Raw genomic sequence first — 21,952 nt, 5'->3', positions numbered from 1 at the left:
GTTCAATGGGGCAAGTGGCAAAAAAAAATCTAAGCCAAATCTAGCATGGCAGAATTTGCCATACTATCTATACTAAGGAGACAAGATCTGCCAAGGCCTGGCGGGACCTGGCTGGATATACTAAGCTCTCCATTTAACAACATGGAGGGCAACACCTAAGGAACTGGGGGGAGTGAGGGGGGTAGGTACTACAGGTTTGGGTCTTATCAAAATTGAAAACTAGCCTCATCTCAGTGCATTTGCTAATTAGATTAAAGTGATCCACTCCCTCCCCTCCAAGTCTATCTATTAGAGAAAAGGGTGAATTTTATCTTACAAAGCATAACATATTCTTGGAGTCCCTATAGCTCTTATTAAAAATGTCCAGCATTTAATAAAAATTAGTAGGCATGACAAGGGATAGGGCCATGGGATCAATAACCACAAAATGCATTAGAAATAGTCCTACAACTGATACAGATATTAAAATTATCAGGCAAGAAGAACTTTGAAATATCTATGATTAATATACCCAAGAAACCAGGAAAAACTGAAGAAACAAGAAGAAAAGATAAAGAATTTGACCAGTATTGGAATCTATAAAAACAATCAAATGAAAATTTTAGAACCGAAAAAATAAAATGCCTGAAATCGAGATCTTAATAGATAGGTTTAATGACAAATTAGCCACATGAGAAAATAAGATTGGTAAATAGGGAGACATATCACAAGAAACATCTAAATTGAAATATACAGGAAAAAAAATAAAAGAGCATAACAGAAATGTGGAATGAAGTAAAAAGGCTAACAAATTTGTATTTGAATCTCAGAAGGAAAAGAGAGCTAAAACGTGACATAAGCAATATTTTAAGAGAAAACAGGCCCAAATAATTCAAAAGTAACGAAAGACAGTAAACCACACATGCACAAAGCTTTGTGAATTTCAAACATGATGAAATGTAAATTATATATATGGTAAGAATGCCAAAAGCCAAAGACAAAGAAAAAAATCTTAAAAGGAACTAGAGCAAAAAGGCATGTCACTTTCAAGTGGCAATAATAAGCCTGACCTCTGACTTTCCAACAGGAACCATGAAAACCAGAAGATAATGATACGATCTCTATAACATGCTAAAAAATAAATAAATGTCAACCTAGAATTTTATGCCTAATGAAAATATTCTTAGAAAATCAAAGCAAAATAATGTTTTCAGACAAACAGAGAAACTGTCACCTAGATCTTAGATCTTCTGTCACTTAGATCTTCACTAAAAGAAATACTAAAAGAAAACGTTCAGGTAAAAAGAAATACCTATTGAAATCTGAATATGTTAGAAAGACTGAGGAGCAATTAGGGAGGGTAAGTATGTGTGTAATTACAGAGACTATTGATCTGTAAAAACAACAGAAAGTGACATGAGTTGAAATGCATATTGAAACAAATTGCATTAAGAAGTTAAAACACAGGATGAAATAATGCAAAGAGCAGGAGGGAAATAAACAGAAATGTCAAAATATTAAAATCTTAAAAATGCTCTAAGCTCTGGCATAGAGAAAATAGTAAAAGTATAATTCATAATAAACTTAAGCAAAAAGTACATGTTATAATACCTTCAATGCTTGAAAAGAACAGTTGAAATAAAGTCACAGAAGGAAAAATAAAATAAAACGGATGAATCTAGAAGAAAAAGTGGAATATAAGAGAGGAAGTCAAAAACAAAATAGTGAACAGATACAGATAATCAGAAGTATATCAGTAATTATATTAGCTTAACATAGAAGAAATACTCCAAGTAACTATCAAGATTGTCAAAGTCAAAAATAAAGGAAATGCAGCTCTATCCTGCAAATAAAAGACACACATTAAACATGAGGGTATAGCAAGGATGCAATTAAAGAATACAAAGAAGTATTCCAAGCAAATATTAACCAAGAGAAACCTGAAATACCTATGTTAGTATCAGAAAAAAATGGAAGACTACTAGAAATAGAGGGTGTTAGTTCATAATGGTGAAGAGAAAATTATCAGAATTATATCTCTGTTTGAATCCAATAATACAGCTTTAATTAATAATCATTATGAATTGAGAGAACTCAAAGAACTAGACAAATTTACAATGAAGGAAGAAATTTTCATAGCCTCTTTCAATAGCTTGGACTAAAACAGAAGTAGACAAAAAAAATCAGTAAGGATATGGATGACTAGAACAACAACAAAAATTAACAGAGTTGACCGGATTGACATATGTGGAAAATCACACTGCACACAACAAGGAGAGGATTCAAGTTATTTGCAGTTGCCTATGGGACAGTTATTGAAATTGGTGATGTTCTGGGTCATAAAGCAAGCTGCAATTGATTTGAAATGCTTGAAATCATTTAGAATATATTCTTTGATCACAGTGAATTAAGGTTGCCATCTAAAGCAAAAGATACATAACCCCCATTGCTTTGAGAGTAATGTTTAAGTCGAAGAAATCACAACTGGAATTAGAAAATACTTTAAATCATAATGAAGTAGGACATTTCAAAGCATGTGGGATGCTTTTAAAATCATGCCCAGAGAGGGATACCTGGGTGGCTCTGTCGGTTAAACGTCTGCCTTCGGCTCAGGTCATGATCCCAGGGTCCTGGGATCGAGGCCCCATCAGGCTCCCTGCTGAGCAGGAAGCCTGCTCCTCCCTCTCCTGCTCCCTCTGCTTGTGCTCTCTCTCTCTGACAAATAAATAAAAATATTTTTAAAAAATCATGCCCAGAGAGAAATGTATAGCTTTAAACACATATATTGAAAAACAGGTAAGTCTTAAAATCAATAATCATGTTTCTTATCTCAAGTAGCTAGAAAAGCAGCAAATTAACCCCCCAAAAAAATTATGAAGATTAGGACAAAAACGTTATACATAAAATCAACAATGTCAAAAGTTGGTTCTCTGGAAATTAATGAAAGTAATGGAAAAATGAAGGGTGATTAAGAAAAAGAGAAAAATTATCAATGTCAGTAATGCAAAAGCATGCATTATGGTAAGTTTAGAATACAAAAAGGAAATAACAGAATATTATGAACAACTTCGTGCCTGTAAATCTGACAATTTAGATGAAACTGAAAAGTCCCTCAACACACACACACACACACACACACACACACACACACACACAGAGTCATAAAATATAATTTTTAATATTTTTATGGGGGAGAGGTGCTCATGAAGGCACATGTGACAAAGGCTCACAAATGGCATATGTAGCTCTATCCCCACAAAAACCCTAGGGGTCCTATTGCTAAAATGAAAAGGGCAACTATCAATTCTGGTGACAACTGGTGATTTCTGCCCCGATCTGCACCTATCATTGCTAATACCCATAAATGTTCTTATTTATATATTAGAACACACTCTCCAGCTCCCCCTAAAAATCAAATCAAATTTCCACCCAGTGACTGCATACGGTTCAACATGCAGGGACTTTCGGTCTGTATGTGATGCCTCTCTGATTAAGGGACAGAGAAACTAATAGACAAACTATATACTCCCTCCCATATTCAACAGGTGAAGGCAGAATAGGAATAAAATAGACCTAGGGAAATAAAACGAACAGAACAAAACAAACAGAAAACCCTCACTGTCGTAAAAGGGAAGAAAAGGAAACACAGAACCTTTAATAGTGAAATCTTTTGAAAAGGAAAGGCAAGACTCCCCGCCCTGGAGAGAACTAATTTCTTGGTAAGACACTGGTTCTGCTCTCCAGAAGGCACTTCCTTGTTCTCTTTGGCTGCTGGGTCTGACCCTTCCTCTGTTGATCATTCTCCGTGGCTTCCCTGCCTTCTGCTGAGCTGGGCTTGGGTACCCAGGACTGGCCGAGCACAGCTGCCTGGCAGCTAAGCTTCCGGCTTCCTCATCCAAGTACTGGGAACAATCACTGGGCCCGTAGCTCTTGGGCCGTGGGAAGAGACCAGGTGGATGGAGTCCTTCACTTTTGTATTATCCCCAAACCAGTTCCTATCACCAATAAACATCACCTTCTGAATTTCTCAACTGGATTCACAGATTTCCTAATCCTGCTGGCTTTCATTCCACTAGGCTCTCTCTCAATCTCAGAATCGTTTTTACTGTTAAAGCCAACTTTTCTGATTTTGTACTGCCACTGGAAAGTTACTTATACCCACATAGTTTTTCAACTTTTAATGGAATTTGAGGAGGAATGAAAAATTTAGGAAATCAACAGTTATCACTCTTAAGCTTCACTTCGTTAGGTTGTCTTTTCCTGCAGCATTTGTCTGACTTTACATCTGTGTCCTGCCGTTCTTTTTCGCATAGTTATTACGGATTTCTTAAAGGAGTTACAGCTGTAATTGGGATGATAGGAGGACTCATTTCTTGTACTCTGTGTGGAGTAATCCTTAATCAGGTAAGAAGCCTTCAGACACGGGTGGTTACTTTTCTAATATTACTTATACAGAGAGAGGCGGCAATATATATACAAACAATTGTAGACACGACATCAGCAGGACGTGAGTAATGAGATATTTGCTTACATTAAACTTGGTCAGATCAGGCATCCCTCCAAATCTACAGATAATGTAATTTCTTTCTAATTGGATGTCAAGTAGTTGTCAAGCCGGGAACAGTTCAGTCATTGGTCTTGGGAACAGAAATAGACCTCTGTGATTTTTAACAATGAATGTGTGGCTTGATCCAAACAGGAATTTTGGCTGGTGAATGGTAATATAAGTAACAAGATACAGTTTTGTTAGAAAAGGAATGAAAAATCGGGAGCAAACAGAATTAGCAATCAAAAGAAACCCCTCTCTAAAGGTCAGCTTGTGTTTTGACAAGTGCTGTGGACAAGGTTATCTGAAATCCTTCTCTTAAGAACACTAAAATGCCCTATCAAATTTAAACAATCATTTTCAATGCATACCTGATCTTGAAAAAGATGTAAGAGAAAATTTCAGAGATGAAAAACAAAGGGAGAGCTTGATCCCAGAGAGGTCAATGCCTGCTGAAGCCCTGGAATGCCTTGGTACATGACCCTTGCTGGGTGATCTGTCACTTCAGCTGTGATGAACAAATCAAGAATAAGAGATAATATCCCCAAACCACTCATAAAACAAACAAACAAAAAAAGTCAGATTGGAAACGCTGGCATAAATCTGTAATCACAAAGCACTACACCCTCACACGTAGTACCATGTAGCTTATAAGCAAACTTGGTTTATTTGGAGGAGAAGCTACGAGCTGAGAAGTAGCTGTATACAGGCAATTCCTCCACGTGCTCCTTATCCCATGACTTGGGCCAAGGAGAGATGGTCTGCATTCACCACGGCCAAATTTCTCAAAGAAGAGAGCCCACTACCGTCATGTTCTATGTACTTATGGTATCAGAAAGGCAGGAAAAATCACTGGAACCATGGGATCTCCCTGGACAGAGAAGTGGATAGAAAAGCAGGATTCCAGGAGACCAGGCTGATCTCTCCCTGCATATAGAGCCCACTCAGCCTGTTCTTCCACTTAACTCCCTCGGATATGCCGAGCAGACTTCCAAGCGTTAAGGTGAGCTAACTTCTCTGCGGACTTTCACAAGGTGGGAGGAAATGTGCCTCCAGAACGGTCCAAAGTAGTCTCTGCCCAGTAAGGACACTTGTCTGTCTCCGCCTCAGCTTCAAAGAGAGAAGAAAAACCGAATAAAGACTCTTCTGGACATCTGGAACAATGAACCAATTTTCCCAACAGTTTGAGGCCCAAATTCAAACTCTATTTATTTTATTTTTTGTCTTTAAATTTTTTATTGTTATGTTAATCACCATACATTACATCATTAGTTTTTGATGTAGTGTTCCATGATTCATTGTTTGTGCATAACGCCCAGTGCTCCACGCAGAACGTGCCCTCTTTAATACCCATCCCCTCACACCCCTCCCCTCTAGAACCCTCAGTTTGTTTTTCAGAGTCCGTGCACCCCAATGTTTATAGCAGCAATGTCCACAATAGCCAAACTGTGGAAAGAGCCAAGATGCCATTGACAGATGAACGGATAAAGAAGAAGTGGTATATATACACAATGGAATATTATGCAGCCATCAAAAGGAATGAGATCTTGCCATTTGCAATGACGTGGGATGGAACTGGAGGGTGTTATGCTGAGTGAAATAAGTCAATCAGAGAAAGACATGTATCATATGACCTCACTGATATGAGGAATTCTTAATCTCAGGAAACAAACTGAGGGTTGCTGGAGTGGTGGGGGGGTTGGGAGGGATGGGGTGGCTGGGTGATAGACATTGGGGAGGGTATGTGCTATGGTGAGCGCTGTGAATTGTGCAAGACTGTCGAATCACAGATCTGTACCTCTGAAACAAATAATGCAAGATATGTTAAGAAAAAAAAAGAAAATAGCAGAAGGGGAAGAATGAAGGGGGGTAAATCAGAGGGGGAGGTGAACTATGAGAGACAAACTCTATTTGTTTTAAATGCCATAAGCCAAGCATTGAATTTTGAGTAGTCCAAAGATGCCTAGTAGAAGCAAGTAAGGTTTTTCTGGAGAAACTCACCCTAAATTCATACTCTAGGATTTTCTCATGCATAAAGGTTTAGTGAGAACAATTTTACAATCAATTAAAAATCACCAAACACGTGAAGAAATGAGGTGTCACATGAGAGAAGAATAAAAAAACCTTGGAATCAGATCCTCAGAGATATTGGAAATCTATGCACATGTTTAAAGGAGCAAAAGAGAGGGTCAAAAATATATGTAGAAGCATAAGATTTGACAGAGAACTAAATCTAACCTCTGGTAATTAAAAAGAGAAAAATTGAAATAAAAAATTTCAGAAGAAATACAGCTAAGAAGAGAATTAGTGAAGTTTCTGATTCCACTAATGAAAGTAAATAATTTGGGTCAATTCTCTTAGTAAAAGCAATTTAAAAGGTTGGAAAAATATGAAGAGTCTTCTTTGAAGGTTCAGAGAACCAGAGAGATGGAAAACTAACAGGAAAGATCTGAGAGGAGCCTGGAAGTGAAAGAATTAGGCAAAGGACTACGGGGTATTTTCCACTGGGCTGAGGAAAGCAGATTTTTTGGCTGCTTTTGAGGGTCTGCCAAGGGAGAGGACCCCAATAAATTAACTCTTGTTTTACTCTGAGACCTTCCAAGAGTTGCACGGAAGGAGTAAGAGTGAACAGAAATAAACCAGTCCTCACACGGTCCGCTTGAGTCATCTCGGCAGACCAGAACATACCCAATATTACTTTAAAGGGGCTTGGACTTACAGTGTCCCAGAGGAGTCAGCAGGAGGCAAACAAAAACAGCGCTTTGGGGAGAGGCATCACCAACCCGACTGTCACCCGAAATCGTTTTTTAAGTACAATCTTCTGCCTTCAACAAAAGATAACCAGGCACATGACGGAGACACAGCAAAATGGGGGGAAACCAGCAGAACAAAGAGCAAATAACAGTGACAGGAGAAAGGGACCCCAAAGACAAGTCAGACTGGTGCCACCAGCTCGCGTACACTGCACGGGGAAGGATAAGTGAAGCTTGATATTCTCCGTAGGAGGCTTGAACTATAGGAAGTCACATAGAATATGTGAGAAAAAAAGGACTAAAACTGAAGTTTAAAAACAAATTTGATAGACATGGCAGCACTGCTAACAAGCCCAAATCCCAGCAGCAAAAACTACAGAGGTCTTTCTTTCTCAACTGGTAGATCCACTCGAGTCAGCCGATGGGGTAACCGGGGGGAGCCGGTCCTCTAAGCCCTCCCAGTCACCGAGGCAGAGCGGAGGGTGCAGTGAGGGGCAGGGGCTCTTTACCCTTCTGCTCCGGGTCATGGTCCAAAGCAATCACGGCTAACCTTGACTTCAGGGGGGCTGTGGAGCGCCACGAAGGAGGACCAAAAATGTCACATCGGTTCACTCCTCCGGCCACCAAACGTTCAGTTCACTCTCCCCGGGGCGGGTGGAACGATTTCACTTTCTCCGTCAGGACCCGGGCTCCCACCTCGTTAGGGCCTCAAGTGCAAAGTGCAGACTGTGTCCTGTCTTCATCGGGGCGATCATGCGCAGCGACCCTCCACATCAGGGGCACTGTACTCCATCAGGCTGTGTACTGCGGCAGCACCGCCATCCATTAGTCGTAAGCACTTCCTTTCAGAAAAGGAAGACCAGGGTGCAGACGGTAGCTATAGGTTTACAGTAATGCCGGCACCCTGCTCGGGGGACATTTTGAGAGCTACCTCTCGGGGTGCACTTGAGTGTTCTTTGATCAGGTCCTGAAGTGACAATGTAGGGACGGGGGAGCTTTTGGAGTGGTCTGCCTTGATTAGTGTGCTCTGTGTGGAGTAAGGTGAGTGAATCAGATATTTCATGACGAGAATGGTGAACTAGGAGCTAATTATTGCAGCTACTTATTGCAACAATAATTTTTTCTGGGGACACCTGGGGGGCTCAGTCGGTGAAGCGTCTGCCTTTGGCTCAGGTCACGATCCCAGGGTCCTGGGATGGAGCCGCGCATCGGGCTCCCTGCTCAGCGGAGAGTCTGCTTCTCCCTCTACCCCTCACCCTGCTTGTGTGCTCTCTCTCTCTCTCTCTCTGCCAAATAAATAAATAAAATCTTTTAAAAACATAATTAAAAATTATTTTTTTCTGGTTCTTCTCTTGGCAGTTTCCCACTTGCGAGAAGTTAAATGTATTCATGCACGTTATTTTGGCCAATGACACATGAGAGGAAGTTATATGTGTTAATTCTGAAGAGAAGTTTAAGAGGCAGGAGGTCATTCTCTTCTTGACATAGCAACTTGTAACAATGAGAATGGCGACTACATCTCTACCATCCAGGATCTGGGGATGAGGAGATGTAGAGCCCAGCTCCCAGCTAACCTGCTGTGCACCCTAGTGTAACCACAAAACCAAACCATTAAGAGACACAAAGATAGCTATAGTGAAAGATTTTAATGCACCACTTGTAGTAATTGTTGCAGCAGGGAGAAAAAAATCTGTAAAAATATAAAAGAGTTGAGCAATACAATTAACATACTTGGCCTAATTGACATTCATGGAACGCCCCACTCAACAACCACAGAGTCCTCATTCCTTTCAAGGTGTCCTAGAACATTTGTAAAAATTGACTACATACTGTGCTACTATGTAAATTCCAGCAATTGTAACAGGACTGTAATTACACAGAATGTGTCCTCCAATCACAATTAAATTATGATAGAAATCAAAGACAGAATAGATAAGCAGAAAAATCCACACATATTTTGAAAATAAGAAATAACATTTTAGACCGTCAGTTGCCTATACTGGCAAGTTCAGTGATGTGGCTCGGTTCTTCCACTGGGGATAGATGGTAAATTAGATTTCAAAGGATCGATATTCTATAGAAAACCTAAGTGCAATAACATCACAACTAATACCAATAGGATTTCTAAAAAGATCACATATATTTACAAACTGAACAACATAATAGTAAATAATTACTAGGTTTAAAAGAGCATCAAAAAGTGAATTCAGTAACACTTAAAACTGAATGACAGGGAAATTGTTACATGTGGAAATATATTGGACGTTTAGGGTAATTTATAACTTGACCTAATTTATAAAAGAAAACACAAGAAAACCAACCCAAAATAAATAAGCTAATAAGCCTTCAACTCCAGAACTTGGGGAAAACAACAACATAGCAACCCCAAATAAGAAGGATTAAAACAATAAGGGTAAAATAAATAAATTCTGCAGTTAATAAAACAGTAGAGAAGACACACAAAACTTAAAATTGGTAATCTGAAAAGATTAATCAGATAGACAATCTTTCTAGAGCAGGATACAAGAGACGAGATTAAACTGTCGGAAATACCAAGTGAGAAAGGAGAAATTTTTTTGGAGATGTTGTAGATTAAAAGCTAAGAACAGTAAGAACAACTCTATGCTAAAAATTTGGGAAAACTGGATAAACAAATATATTCATATTCCTAAAAATATATACAGTGTGTATTCAAATCTCAACTCTGCTACTTACAAGCTATGCGACCTGGAAACATTTTAAGTCCTGGTGTCTCCAGCTATAAATGGCCAAAATGACAGAGAAACCTCGTGGAGTTCAGGGGCTTACCAAATCAGATCATGCATGCAAGTACCAGATGCTCATGTATTCAACCCATAAGAGCTATTAATATCATTATTTGCATACTCTTTTAAATGCTATCTATCTTATTGTGCAGCATTCTGAAAAGGTTAGCAAACCCAATTGGTCAATAAAAGTAAGTTACAGGTAGATACATGCAGAAGACAGATAAATGCAGAAGAACAAAATAACATTATGTACAGTTAACAGACTGTCCTGGCAGGTGGGGGGGAGGAAATCAAAGTTAGATATTATATTGTATAAATATCTAAAGCACAGTATCAACCAATATTACAAAGTACCCACGGGGGAAAAACACTGAAAATTGTGCAAACTCCATATGAAGAAAACTGCACACCTATTAAAGCAACATCAGTGAAACTATATGAAGAAGGAGGCAGATCAAGTTTTTATGTTGGACTTCAGGTCCAAAACACAATGAATTCTATCAACTTAAAATTATTGAAAACTTTATTATTTATCATTAAATTTCTGGGCACATCTTGGTCCTTTTCTTGACTTTCTGTTTGCTAATGACCTGTTAAGCTTGGCCTGTTTTAATTAGAGAAATCGCTGTAATTAAATATATTTAATGTCTTATCTGAAGGAAACGTTTTATTTTTTCAATGTCTACTCTTAATATATTTTATTTTTCTAATTTTAATTTTCTTTTTGAGAGAGAGAGAGAGTGAGTAGGAGTGCAGAGGGGCAGAGAGAGAGGGAGAGAATCTTAAGCAAGCTTCACACCGAGCATGGAGCCATTCGTGGGGATCGATTTCACAACCCTGAGATCATGACCTGAGCAGATATCAAGAGTCAGACGCTTAACTGACTGAGCTACCAAGGCACCTCCACTCTTAATCGTATTTTAAATAAAACTGATGATGATTTGGTCAAGTTCCAAAAAAATACATTCTGTATGATAAAGTTTCATTTCAAACCAGAGGAGATGGATTTGTTTTTTTAAAAAAAAACGTAGTGGGAAGCCCATTTGTAGAGAAATACGATTATACTCTGTTCTCATATCTGACCCCCAAATTAATTCTAGATGATTAAAAATGTAAGTGAAGAGAAACAATAAAGATACTAAAGTAGGGGCGCCTGGGTGGCTCAGTTGGTTAAACCGCTGCCTTCGGCTCAGGTCATGATCCCAGGGTCCCGGGATCGAGCCCCACATCGGGCTCCCTGCTCATGCAGGAAGCCTGCTTCTTCCTCTGCCTGCCGCTCCCCCTGCTTGTGCTCTCTCCCTCTCTCTCCCTCTCTCTCTCTCACTATCTCTCTCTGTATGTCAAATAAATAAATAAAATCTTAAAAAAAAAGGTACTAAAGTAAAATAGGCCTTAATAATTATATAAACTTAGGGTTGGACATCCTTCAAAAGCATTGTACCAGACACCTAAACCCAATCACGATGCATTATACAAAACTACATAAAATTTAATCTCGGCTGAGAAGAAAGGTAAAAAACAAATCTCAAACATAATTAAAATTCAATGTCATCTTTGAATATAGATGCAAAAATGAACTAAATCATCAGTGCATAGAATCCACCAGCATAATAAAATATATGCCTATAACACCATGATTAATTAAGGCATTTTCTATGAAAGTAAAAGTGGCTCAATATTACAAAATCTATTAATGGAACTGATCATATGGGTAGGCTTAAGAGAAAATGCATTATAAATAAGGAAAAGGTATTTGATAAATTTTATTCAAAAGCATTGATGGCTACGTAATTAACTACCAAGATACTCAGATTTGTAGTAGCAAAAAGTGAAAAACATAAATATAAAGAAATAAGGGATGTTTTATAAATTTTATAAATCTAAACTCTGGATTACTAATCAGTCAGTAAAGGTTATGATACAGTCGAATATTTCTTGATATGCAAGCATGTTTATATTTCTAATAAAAAACCATATGCACTCTTGGCTTAAGCAGTATGTACATCATAATGTTATTTTTATACATGAAAAATTATATGTACATAGACATAAATCAAAAAGTAGAAAGATAGAGGGTACCTGGGTGGCTCAGTTGGTTAAGCATCTGACTCTTGATTTCAGCTCAGGTCATGATGTCAAGGTCCTGGAATCGAGTCCCATGTCGGGCTCTGAGCTCTGTGAGGAGTCTGCTTGTCCCTCTCTCTCTCTGCCCCTCCCCCCACTCACAATGCTCTCTCCCTCTCAAATAAATAAACTAAATCTTTTTAAAAAATAGAAAGATAAATAGTAATTATCTTTGTAGAGTGAAATTATAATTTTTTTGCTCCTTATGAGTGTGTTTTTCCAAGTCTATTAAGTTACCTGTATTGAATCTATACTAATTTTAATATTATATTGGAAATTAATATTATATTGGAAGCCCACTAATTTATAATCACTTTGCACTATAATCCCTCAGGATCCAGAATCCGCCTGGTTTAAAATTTTCTTCCTGATGGCGGTCATTAATGTGATATGCCTACTTTTCTGTCTCGTCTTTGGAAAAGCAGAAATTCAGGACTGGGCTAAAGATATACAAGAACACACACGCCTCTGAAGGTAAGAAGTGATCAGCTTGAGTCAGATTTTGAAACTGGGGGCACGGGAGAGGGCGGTGACGGGGTGCTAAGACGGGGAGAATTTGGGGTTTTAGACTAGAATGGACCACGTCGAATCTAAAACTCTGGTGCCCTGATGGACATTCAGCCCAGAGGAGGCGCTGTTCTGGGATTCTGGGGCGAGAGTGGCGCCAGGACACAGACATTTGGGAGCCTGGGCCTCTCCAACATTAAGGGGGAGGAAGACAAGGGGCCGCTTTCGAGGGGATGGGAAGGATCCTCTGTGGAGCAGGAAGAACAGCGGAGGAATGAGTTCTCTTAGAACAGAAGTAAAAAAGGTGGGCCTGAGCACCCTCAGCAAATGCTACCAAGGGGTCAAACTGCATGAGGTCTGAGAATTTACCCATGGATTTGACCCTGATGAGAATGAATGACGGAGACAAAGGGTCCATTAAAGGTCTTTCTTCTTGAAACTCCGTCAGGGGTAATTAAAGACTAGACATGTCTCTTTATAGGATTATTTCAGCTAATACATAAACAAGAGTTGATATTTATCGAATATCCTCAGTTTTGTAAACTCTGGTGAATGAAGGGATCCAGGTTTTGTGCATCAACAGCTGTTAACATCACAACGAGAGATTTGCTCATAATTGTGTACATCCTGATGAAAGAACGCACCTCCACCAAGGTCTTGCTATGAACACCAGCTGGGTATCATCAAGCCTGTAGAGACAGCCGCTGTTTTATTGGAAATACGGAGACTACAGAATGTACAATGCGTTGAACTAAATCCTAAGGACACGGGGGCCCCTGGGTGGCTCAGTTGGTTAAGCATCTGCCTTCAGCTCAGGAAATTATCTCAAGTTCTTTGTGTGTGTGCTTGTTCCAGATTCTCTGGAATAGTTTCACCTTTAAATTCTACTTTTCTGCGTCATTTCACTTTATCTGTGTTTCTTAGAAATATTTCACCCACTCTGAGAGCTGCCTCCTTTGCAGAGAGGAGTTTAACCCAACAGCATTTGTTACCCTTACAAATAGACTGCGTTTTCTGTCATTTGATTTTCTATCTCCTTAAAACAATGCCCTCCACCATCTTCGTGGTCCTCCCACGCCTGCCGCCTGGCCTGGCCCTAGTAACTCAGGTTTGTGGTATGTTTTAAATGCCGGTTGCGCTTCCACGCTCTGATGAAATCTCTGAAAACGAGTCCATTTTTCAGTAGCATGCAATATTTGGCTGCCTTCTTTTCCCTTCGAAAATATCTTGCGCACTGGACTTTTCTAGTAACTTTTCTCCTGCTGGAACCCTGAGCTTGTAATTCCCCACACATCCCACGGGTGCAATTTCCCTTCTCCTGTTTACCTTGGTGGCCTTCCATCTTCCATCAGGCTGGAGCCCGAGGGAGGGCTGGGAGTTTGAAATCCACCTTGCACGCCCCAGCCCAGATGACAGCCGGTGCGGGGACCCCAGCCCAGGGAGCAGGGTTGCTCCGGAGGCGTCTCCCTTGGCCCCGCTCTCTGTCTGGCTGCGCTCCGAGGAGAATGGAAGACTTTTTGGACAACCTGCATCTTCAACAGCTTGCAGCATCCACAGTGTTTCCCAGGCACAGGCTGACACGTTGGAGCAAAGCTGGTCAATCTCAACCTCGCATCTTGATTGAAGAAGCTGTGGGGGGGAAATCGGAAAGGGCTGAGTCATAGTCACGTGTCTCCCCTCGAGCCCAGAGCCTGTGTGGCCCAAAGGGCCTGGGCCCCAGAATAGCACGCATCCGTGGGGTACCCCGGCCCCGCAGCCCCCGCCGGGACATGAGTCCCTCTCCCGCTCCCCCTCAGGAAGGAGCAGAGCTCATAGGCAGGCAGCTGTGAGTTGATTCCAGTGTCACCTTTCCTTTGGGTCCTCCTTGTCTCGAATTTAGTAAATAGCCTGTGTAGGCTCTGGCTTGAGGTAGTTCCCTTCCTTTCCTCATTTTCTGTATCTGTTTAGTTGCCTTTTATAGGGGTCGGGTTGGGGTGGGGAATTCCTACCGTGGGGAGACAGCACAGGACTTTAGAGACTATCAGTCCTGCGGGTAAGCCTTATCAGTGAGGCGCTCCAGGAGTCTGCGTGACAAAGACCTTGGCTCAAGGGTTTGTCCATGAAAAGGTATAGTTATGTGGGCCTCGAATCTTTTAAATTTTGGCCTGCTATGTTTTGAGGATAAACATAGATTTTATTGAACCAGTAGATTGAGGTGGATGTATTGGGGTCTGTAAAGAGAAATAGAATGCTCAGTTCTGCAGCTGTCTCTGAAGCTGTGGGCCAGAAAGAAGCCATGGGAGGGACAGAAGAGGTTCTCCTCGTGGGGGCACCCGTGGGTGGACTCGGTCCTGTGGCTTCTCCCTCTGACACTATCAGCCACCTGGTCAGTTGGCCAGTGAGATACCAAGGATTTTTGGCAGAGCTTAATCTCCTGCAAGCTTTTCATTTTTAATTTTTATTTATTTATTATTATTATTTTTTTTTTAATTTTCAATTCCAGTAGAGTTAGCATCAAGGTTATATTAGTTTCAGGTGTACAGTATGGTGATTGCAGACTTCAGGGCTCCTGCAAGCTTTGTAAATGGGCTGTGTCAGCCAGTTGGGGCGGCCCTGGCCTTGCCACCATCAAGGAGTGGTGAGCTCACGTGGAGGGGGAAGGAGGGAAAGAAGGTCCTGGAAATTCATGCTTTCCTTGTTGTCTTTGCTTCATCTACAGAAGTTTAGTGCAGAGCTGAAGGAGGGGTTTGGATTTGTTTCCCAAGCCAGTGAGTTTTAACAACATCCTTTTTTTTTTTTTTTTGAATACTTCACATTTGTTCTTCTGGTTTAAAATACCAACTTTTGGTAAAATAAACTTCTATATATTTATAGATATTTCTGGGCTTTTACTATATAGTTTAATATCTGTTGGTACTGGGACCTGTCATAATATATTGATGGGTCTAAATTTTCAATGTATGTAAATATCAGGCCAATCAAACATTTTTCGTTTGTATTTTTGAAGATGATATTGTGTAATATCAGCTGTTTATTCTCCCAGGAAAATTTATAATCATTGGGCCATTTTAATAAAGACTTAACTGCAGTATTTAAATTGCACCAAATTAAAATTTAATTGCATTAAATTGCACTAAATCTATTTGGGAGAAACTAGGAACATAGTAAGACCCCCCCCCATGACGAATGTGGGTTCAGTTTTTCTTGAGCCCAGTGCTGCAATTTGCTTCCTGTATTTAGCATACATTCCTTAACAAAATTTAATTTATATTTCCTGAATGTGATTTTTATTTATTGTAATTTCTCACACATTTGGGCTGGGATATAAGGAAGGTATTGTTTGAATATATTTTTTTAACCGAAAAACTTACCTGTGGCTAAGTTATCTTGTTAGGATAGTTTGGGAGTTGATTCTTTGGTTTCTAGGTAGATAATCACATCATTTGCAAATAATAATAATAATTTTCTTTCCTCCCTTTTGATATTTTATCTCTTTTTTCCCCTTCTTGAATCATGGCCCTTAGAATTTCCAGAACGAACTTAAATAATGTGTTAATGTTAGTATTCCTTCATTTTCTATGCTTTCAAATGCATACACTCTAGTTTTATTCTTTTTTTTTAAGATTTTATTTATTTATTTGAAAGAGAGAGAGTGAGCATGAGCAGGAGGAGGGCCAGAGGGAGAGAGAGAAGCAGGCTCCACACTGAGCAGGGAGCCCGACGCGGGGCTCGATCCCAGGACCCTGGGACCATGACTTGAGCCGAAGGCAGACGCTTAACGACTGAGCCACCCAGGCGCCCCCTCTAGTTTTACTCTAATAAGTTGGTTGTTTATTTTTATTTATATAATTTTTTATTGAAGAATAATTGACATACAGTGTTGTATTAGTTTTAGGTATAAAAACATATGATTCAAAAAAACAACAACATAGTGACTTGATATATATTTACCTTACAAAATGGTCACTGCAGGGCGCCTGGGTGGCTCAGTCCGTTAAGCGTCTGCCTTCGGCTCAGGTCATGATCCCAGGGTCCTGGGATCGAGTCCCATATCGGGCTCCCTGCTCAGCGGGGAGCCTGCTTCTTCCTCTCCCTCTGCCTGCTCCTCTGCCTACTTGTGCTCTCTATCTCTCTGTCAAATAAATAAATAAAATCTTAAAAAAAAAAACAAAAAAACAAAATGGTCACTGCAATAAGTCTAGTTACCGTCTGTCACCATTCAAAAGTTGTTACAATATTATTGATTGTATTCCCTCTGCGGTACATTACATTCCTGTGTCTTATTTAGTTTATAACTGGAAGATCATACCTCTGAACCTCTGAATTCCATTTACTTGTTTGTCCATCCTTCCACCCTCCTTCCCTCTGGCAATCATCACTTGTTCTCCACATCTCTGAATCTGCTTCTGCTCTGTGTTGTCGTTTGGCTTGTTTTGTTTTTCCAGATTCCACAAATCTGCGAAATCATTTGGTGTTTGTCTTTCTCAGCCTGACTTGTTTCATTTAGCATCTTAGCTGCGTCCCCATTGTTGCAAATGACAAGATTTCATTCATTTTGCAACTGAGTAATATTCTGTCATATAAATATGCTGTATCTTCTTTATCCTTTTGTCTGTCCATGGATATTTGGGCTGCTTCCTTATCTTGGCTGTTATAAATAATGCTGCAAAAACATAAGGGTGCATGTGTTTATTGAATTAGTGTTTTCATTTTCTTCAGATAAATACCTCAAAGTAGAATTGCTGGATTCTATGATAGTTCTATTTTTATTTATTTTTCATTATTTTTTTGTTTTTTTGTTTAAGTAGGGTCCATATCCAGCATGGAGCCTGGCATGGGGCCTGAACTCAGGACCCTGAGATCAAGACCTGAGCTGAGATCAAGAGTCAGTCGCCCAACCCACTGAGCCACGCAGGCGCCCCTATGATAGTTCTGTTTTTAATTTTTTGAGGGACCGCTGTACTGTTTTCCATCGAGGTTGCACCAATTTGCAATCCCACCAACAGTGCATGAGGCTTTTTGTCCATCCACGTTCTTGTCAAAGCCTGTTGTTTCTTATCTTTTTGATCATAGCCATTTTGACAATTATGACGTGATACCTCATTGTAGTTTTGTTTTGCGTTTCCCTGATGATCCGTGATGTTGAACATCTTTTCATGTGTCTGTTGGCCATCTGGATGTCTTCTTTAGAGAAATGTCTATTCAGGTCCTCTGCCTGTTTTTTAATTGGATTGTTGGTTTTTTAAAAACACATTGAATTGTAGGAGTTCTTCATGCATTTTGGGTGTTAACTTCTTATCAGATATGGTGTTTGTGAATATCTCCTTTTCAGTAGGTTGCCTTTTTTGTTTTGTTGATGGTTTTCTTCACTGTGCAAAAGCTTTTCAGAGTGATGTCGTCCCGTTTGTTTATTTTCGCTTTTGCTTCCCTTGCCTGAGGAGACAGATCAAAAAAAATATCGCTAAGACTGATGTCACAGAGCTTATTGCCTATGTTTTTTTCCTGGGAATTTTATGGTTTCAGATCTTACATTTAAGTCTTGAATCTATTTTGAATAAATTTTGCATGTGGGATAAGAAAGTGATCCGGCTTCGTTGTTTTGCATTTAGCCGCCCAGGTTTCCCAGCACCATTTATTGAAGTGACCGTCTTTTCCCCAGTGTGTGTTCTTGCCTCCTTTCTTGTCCACGCTCTGACACCCTACCCCGGGGCACCCCTCCTGGACCATGGAAACCCTCCTCATCTCTCTTGGGTGCTGACATCCTACCCTAATACCCAAGATAAACAAAGCTAGACGCTATTGAAAGTGGTAAGGACAGATTTTAATCAGTAATATACTGTTGCAAAAGGGAAACGAGCCTAGAGAGATCCGAACTCAAATTTTTATTCATACAGAGGTGAGGGGCATTTTATTTTATTTTTTTTAAGATTTTATTTATTTATTTGAGAGAGAGAGAGAGAGCACGAGAGGGAAGAGGGTCAGAGGGAGAAGCAGACGCCCCGCTGAGCAGGGAGCCCGATGCAGGACTCGATCCCGGGACTCCAGGATCATGACCTGAGCCGAAGGCAGTCACCTAACCGACTGAGCCACCCAGGCGCCCTGGTGAGGGGCATTTTAAAGGGAGGACAAGGGAATGGGGAGAGGGGAGAAGTGGGGGCTCAGGAGAGTGAGAAAGGTGAAGAATTACAGAAAGCAGGAAGGGGGCTGGCCCACGTGAAGCTCACCTGGGTTGGTAACTGGCACTTATGGACGTTAGCCTTCCGCACCCGTGTCAGCTCCAGACCCTGTGTCAGGCTGTCAGCCAACACAGACACTGTCCACACCATGGTCAGGTTTCATCACGTTGTGTCAGGCTGTCCTGACCTCACTCCTCGCCCCTGCTGGGCCGCCCTGGACTAATTTGTTAGGCACAGGAAAGATGTGTCTAGGGCGCTTGCCCTTTCTGGATCTTGTAACCAGATGAAGCTGGGTTTCAGTCCGGTTTGCCAGTGGGCACAGGCTCTCTAGCATTTTGTTCTTTGAAAGGACGGGGGATGTTTCTGAGCAAGACCAGAGCGTATGCGGGCACAAAGGGAAGTTTTCATTTCACAAAATAGGCATTTGCTGAAGTACAAAAACTGGGCCTTGTTATTGCTGTAGACAAAATGAATTCTTATTAATAAGGGAGGGCAGCAACATCAAACTGCTTGAGCTGCAAACCCCAAGATGTGCAATGTTTCAGGACACCACACAGATAGAGAGCAAGTGATGACGGTCTCATCTTGTGTGCCTGGGCCTAGCACGATGTTGGAATCGTTCAGTCATATTTATTTTTATGTTGGGAGGAGAGTAGAGTAGCCGACGCCTAGGATAAGCTGTCACTGGGACAAGGAAGACTGAGAAAAAAAGACTTGGCCAGACTAGTCCTTCGAACTGTTTTTAAAGCTTTCCTATGTCTGCAGGGTACAAGGACTCACCAGTGACATTTGTGTGCACTTTTCTCTTTCTCTACAAAACTTCGTGTAAAGCAGAACACTGGGGGAGCCTGGGACTGACCTCCTCACTGAATGGAAGAGGGACCAGCCTGGGAGCTGGGACTAAGGGGCAGTCAGCGGCCCGAGGAAGAAGATGGCATGCGCCTTCCTATAGGAGGCCGGTCCCGCCCTACAGCCCGCGTGCATCTCTTTTGTGCCATATATTGTTTGTACCAGGTAGCAGGTCTGAATTTTATAAATGTAGGTTTGTTTGTCTCCACTCCAAATTCTTTGCTTTATAAATGATTGCTATGTTAACCAATAAACACACACAAGAAAATAAATTTTATTCTAAGATTTTCTGAAACAGCTTTTCCCTTGTTTTCAGCTTTCACTCCTCTGTGTCGCAGATGTGTGGATCAGTGGAAAACCTGAGAAGGTTTCTGTACTTTAAGGGAGCCCATTTTGGAGGAAACTGTACTAGTCAGGGCCGAAGAGAAATCAAACTTGTTTCCAGAAGCAACTAAAAGTGACAGATGAGGAAAAAAACCTAAGAGTCCACTGAAGGAAAGGAGAGAAACACATGCCCACAGGGGTGGTCCGGAAACAAGTACGAGCCTCTGCCCTGATGGGCAAAGCCCGTGATCCTCGCTGCTGAGAGCCTGGGGTTGGCTGTGTCATTGCCGGAGATGGGGAAAGGAGAGATCCAGTCTCTCAGTCTCAACACCAGATGGGACAAGGAAGGGAATTTGTAGGTTCAGATAATTCTATGTTCTGAAAAACAAAGGAAATTAAAGAAGAATTGGGTCCTTTGCCTTCTCAGCCATTTCTTCCCTAACTGGTCTCCCACACCACCACAGGCCGTTACGTGCACTGAGGCACACGGTGATTGAACACACACACACACACACACACACACACACACACGTATTGACTGTGTACAGGATGCAGTTGTTGTGTGTTAAAGACATTACAAAGTAATTTGTGTCATGGTTCCTGCGCGTCCGGAGTCTACAGTCAGGGGGGTGGAGGGAAGTGTCGTAAATGAACCAAGGGTGGAGGGGGGCGTGTGGAGGGAGGAACTAGGGGAGGTGTGGGAGGTGCCCCGAGGGCAGGACGTGGTCTTGAGCCAGCTGTGAAAGGGCAGGAGTGGCCCTCACGCATCTCCAGGCATCCGTCCACCTGGGCTTCCGGCCCACGTTCCTCCCTTACCCTCAGCCTCCTCGGGAACCTGCACTCGTGTGTGTTCTTCAGCAGCGTCCGTTTTTTTCCTTTCAGCTAGATTCTTCCCCCAGGTTTGAATCATGCTTGCTTTAAGCTCCTTTCTTGGTCCACTCCTTTTTGAAACACACGCCTCTCTTCTCTCTCTGAGCACCATATTCTCTTGGTTTTCCTTCTCTCTTTCTAGTTTCCTCTTTTTTTCCTTTTCCTAAAAGGGCTAATGATCCTCCAGGCTGGCCATTCAGTGTTCGGAGTTCTGTAAGCTCTTTCACAGGCTTTCCCTCCTTACGCCATCCTGTCACCCAGGGCAGCCTCCACCATGCTAAGCCTTTCAATCACCACCTGTATCTAGAAGCTTCCTAGAGTTACACATGAAGCCCAGATATCCCTCGTGTCTGCTTTCCTTCCTGTCACCTTCACTTGGGTGTGCTCTCTGTCCCACAGTCATCTCCATCTGTCCAGTAGCAAACCACAACCCAGGAGTCACCCCCCACACCTGCCACCCGTTCGGTATCCGAGTCTTGTCGGGTGTATCTCCTACAGCGAATAATCCGTTTACCCCTCACCCGTGTTCCCCTTTCTGTTTCCTTTCCCACAGTCATCATCCACATGTGTGTGTGTCATCCACTCTCCTGAGATGTTGTCCTCCCTGAAGCTGGGCCTGACTTTGGTCTCTGCCGGGAACCCATGTTATGTGTTCATTAATACTGATTTAGTGCTCGATGCTGTCACTTTGTTTTACGGTCCCGATCCTGCGCACGTGGGGGACTGATGAAAGCGGACACACGGCACGCACTCTGCAGACTGTGGAGTGGGGTCAAGTCAGCGTGGGTCTCGCACACGCACTTTAGGAAGAACTGGTAAATGAGGTGACCGTGGAGTGAAGCTCCCTGAAGGCAGGCGGGAGTCCAGCAGCCAGAAGAGCCAAGCAAGGGCGTCCTGACCAGCTGAGGCCGCAGGAACAGATGTTCGAGGGCAGAGGAAGGACCCTGGACGACGTCTGTTCCCTAAGGTGCGAGGGTTCTACGTGGATCCACAGACCAGATGCGGGGCAGAGGTCACGACGGCCAGAAAGAAGGTAGTTGGGAAAAGCGGCGTCTGGGGGACCCCTGAGCACTACAT

The 21,952-nt window shown here is 41.6% G+C and overlaps 1 protein-coding gene across 1 annotated transcript in view; it reads left to right on the top strand.

The window, feature by feature from the left end:
• Window positions 1-12,642, top strand: part of SLC17A1 (solute carrier family 17 member 1) — a 33,575-nt gene extending 20,933 nt beyond the window's left edge. The window contains exons 10-11 of the mRNA XM_028107560.1: window positions 4,293-4,383; window positions 12,505-12,642. Coding sequence (XP_027963361.1) covers window positions 4,293-4,383; window positions 12,505-12,642 — 229 coding nt within the window. The remainder of the gene's footprint in view (window positions 1-4,292; window positions 4,384-12,504) is intronic.
• The last annotated feature ends 9,310 nt before the right edge of the window (window positions 12,643-21,952 follow it).

The sequence above is a fragment of the Eumetopias jubatus genome, unplaced genomic scaffold, assembly GCF_037043125.1.
Source record: "Eumetopias jubatus isolate StellerSeaLion01/CBP00866 unplaced genomic scaffold, mEumJub1_p1.0 scaffold_6, whole genome shotgun sequence".
Lineage (NCBI taxonomy): Eukaryota > Metazoa > Chordata > Mammalia > Carnivora > Otariidae > Eumetopias > Eumetopias jubatus.
The sequence above is the reverse complement of the archived record's forward strand: the minus strand, read 5'-3'. Positions and strand labels throughout refer to the sequence as shown.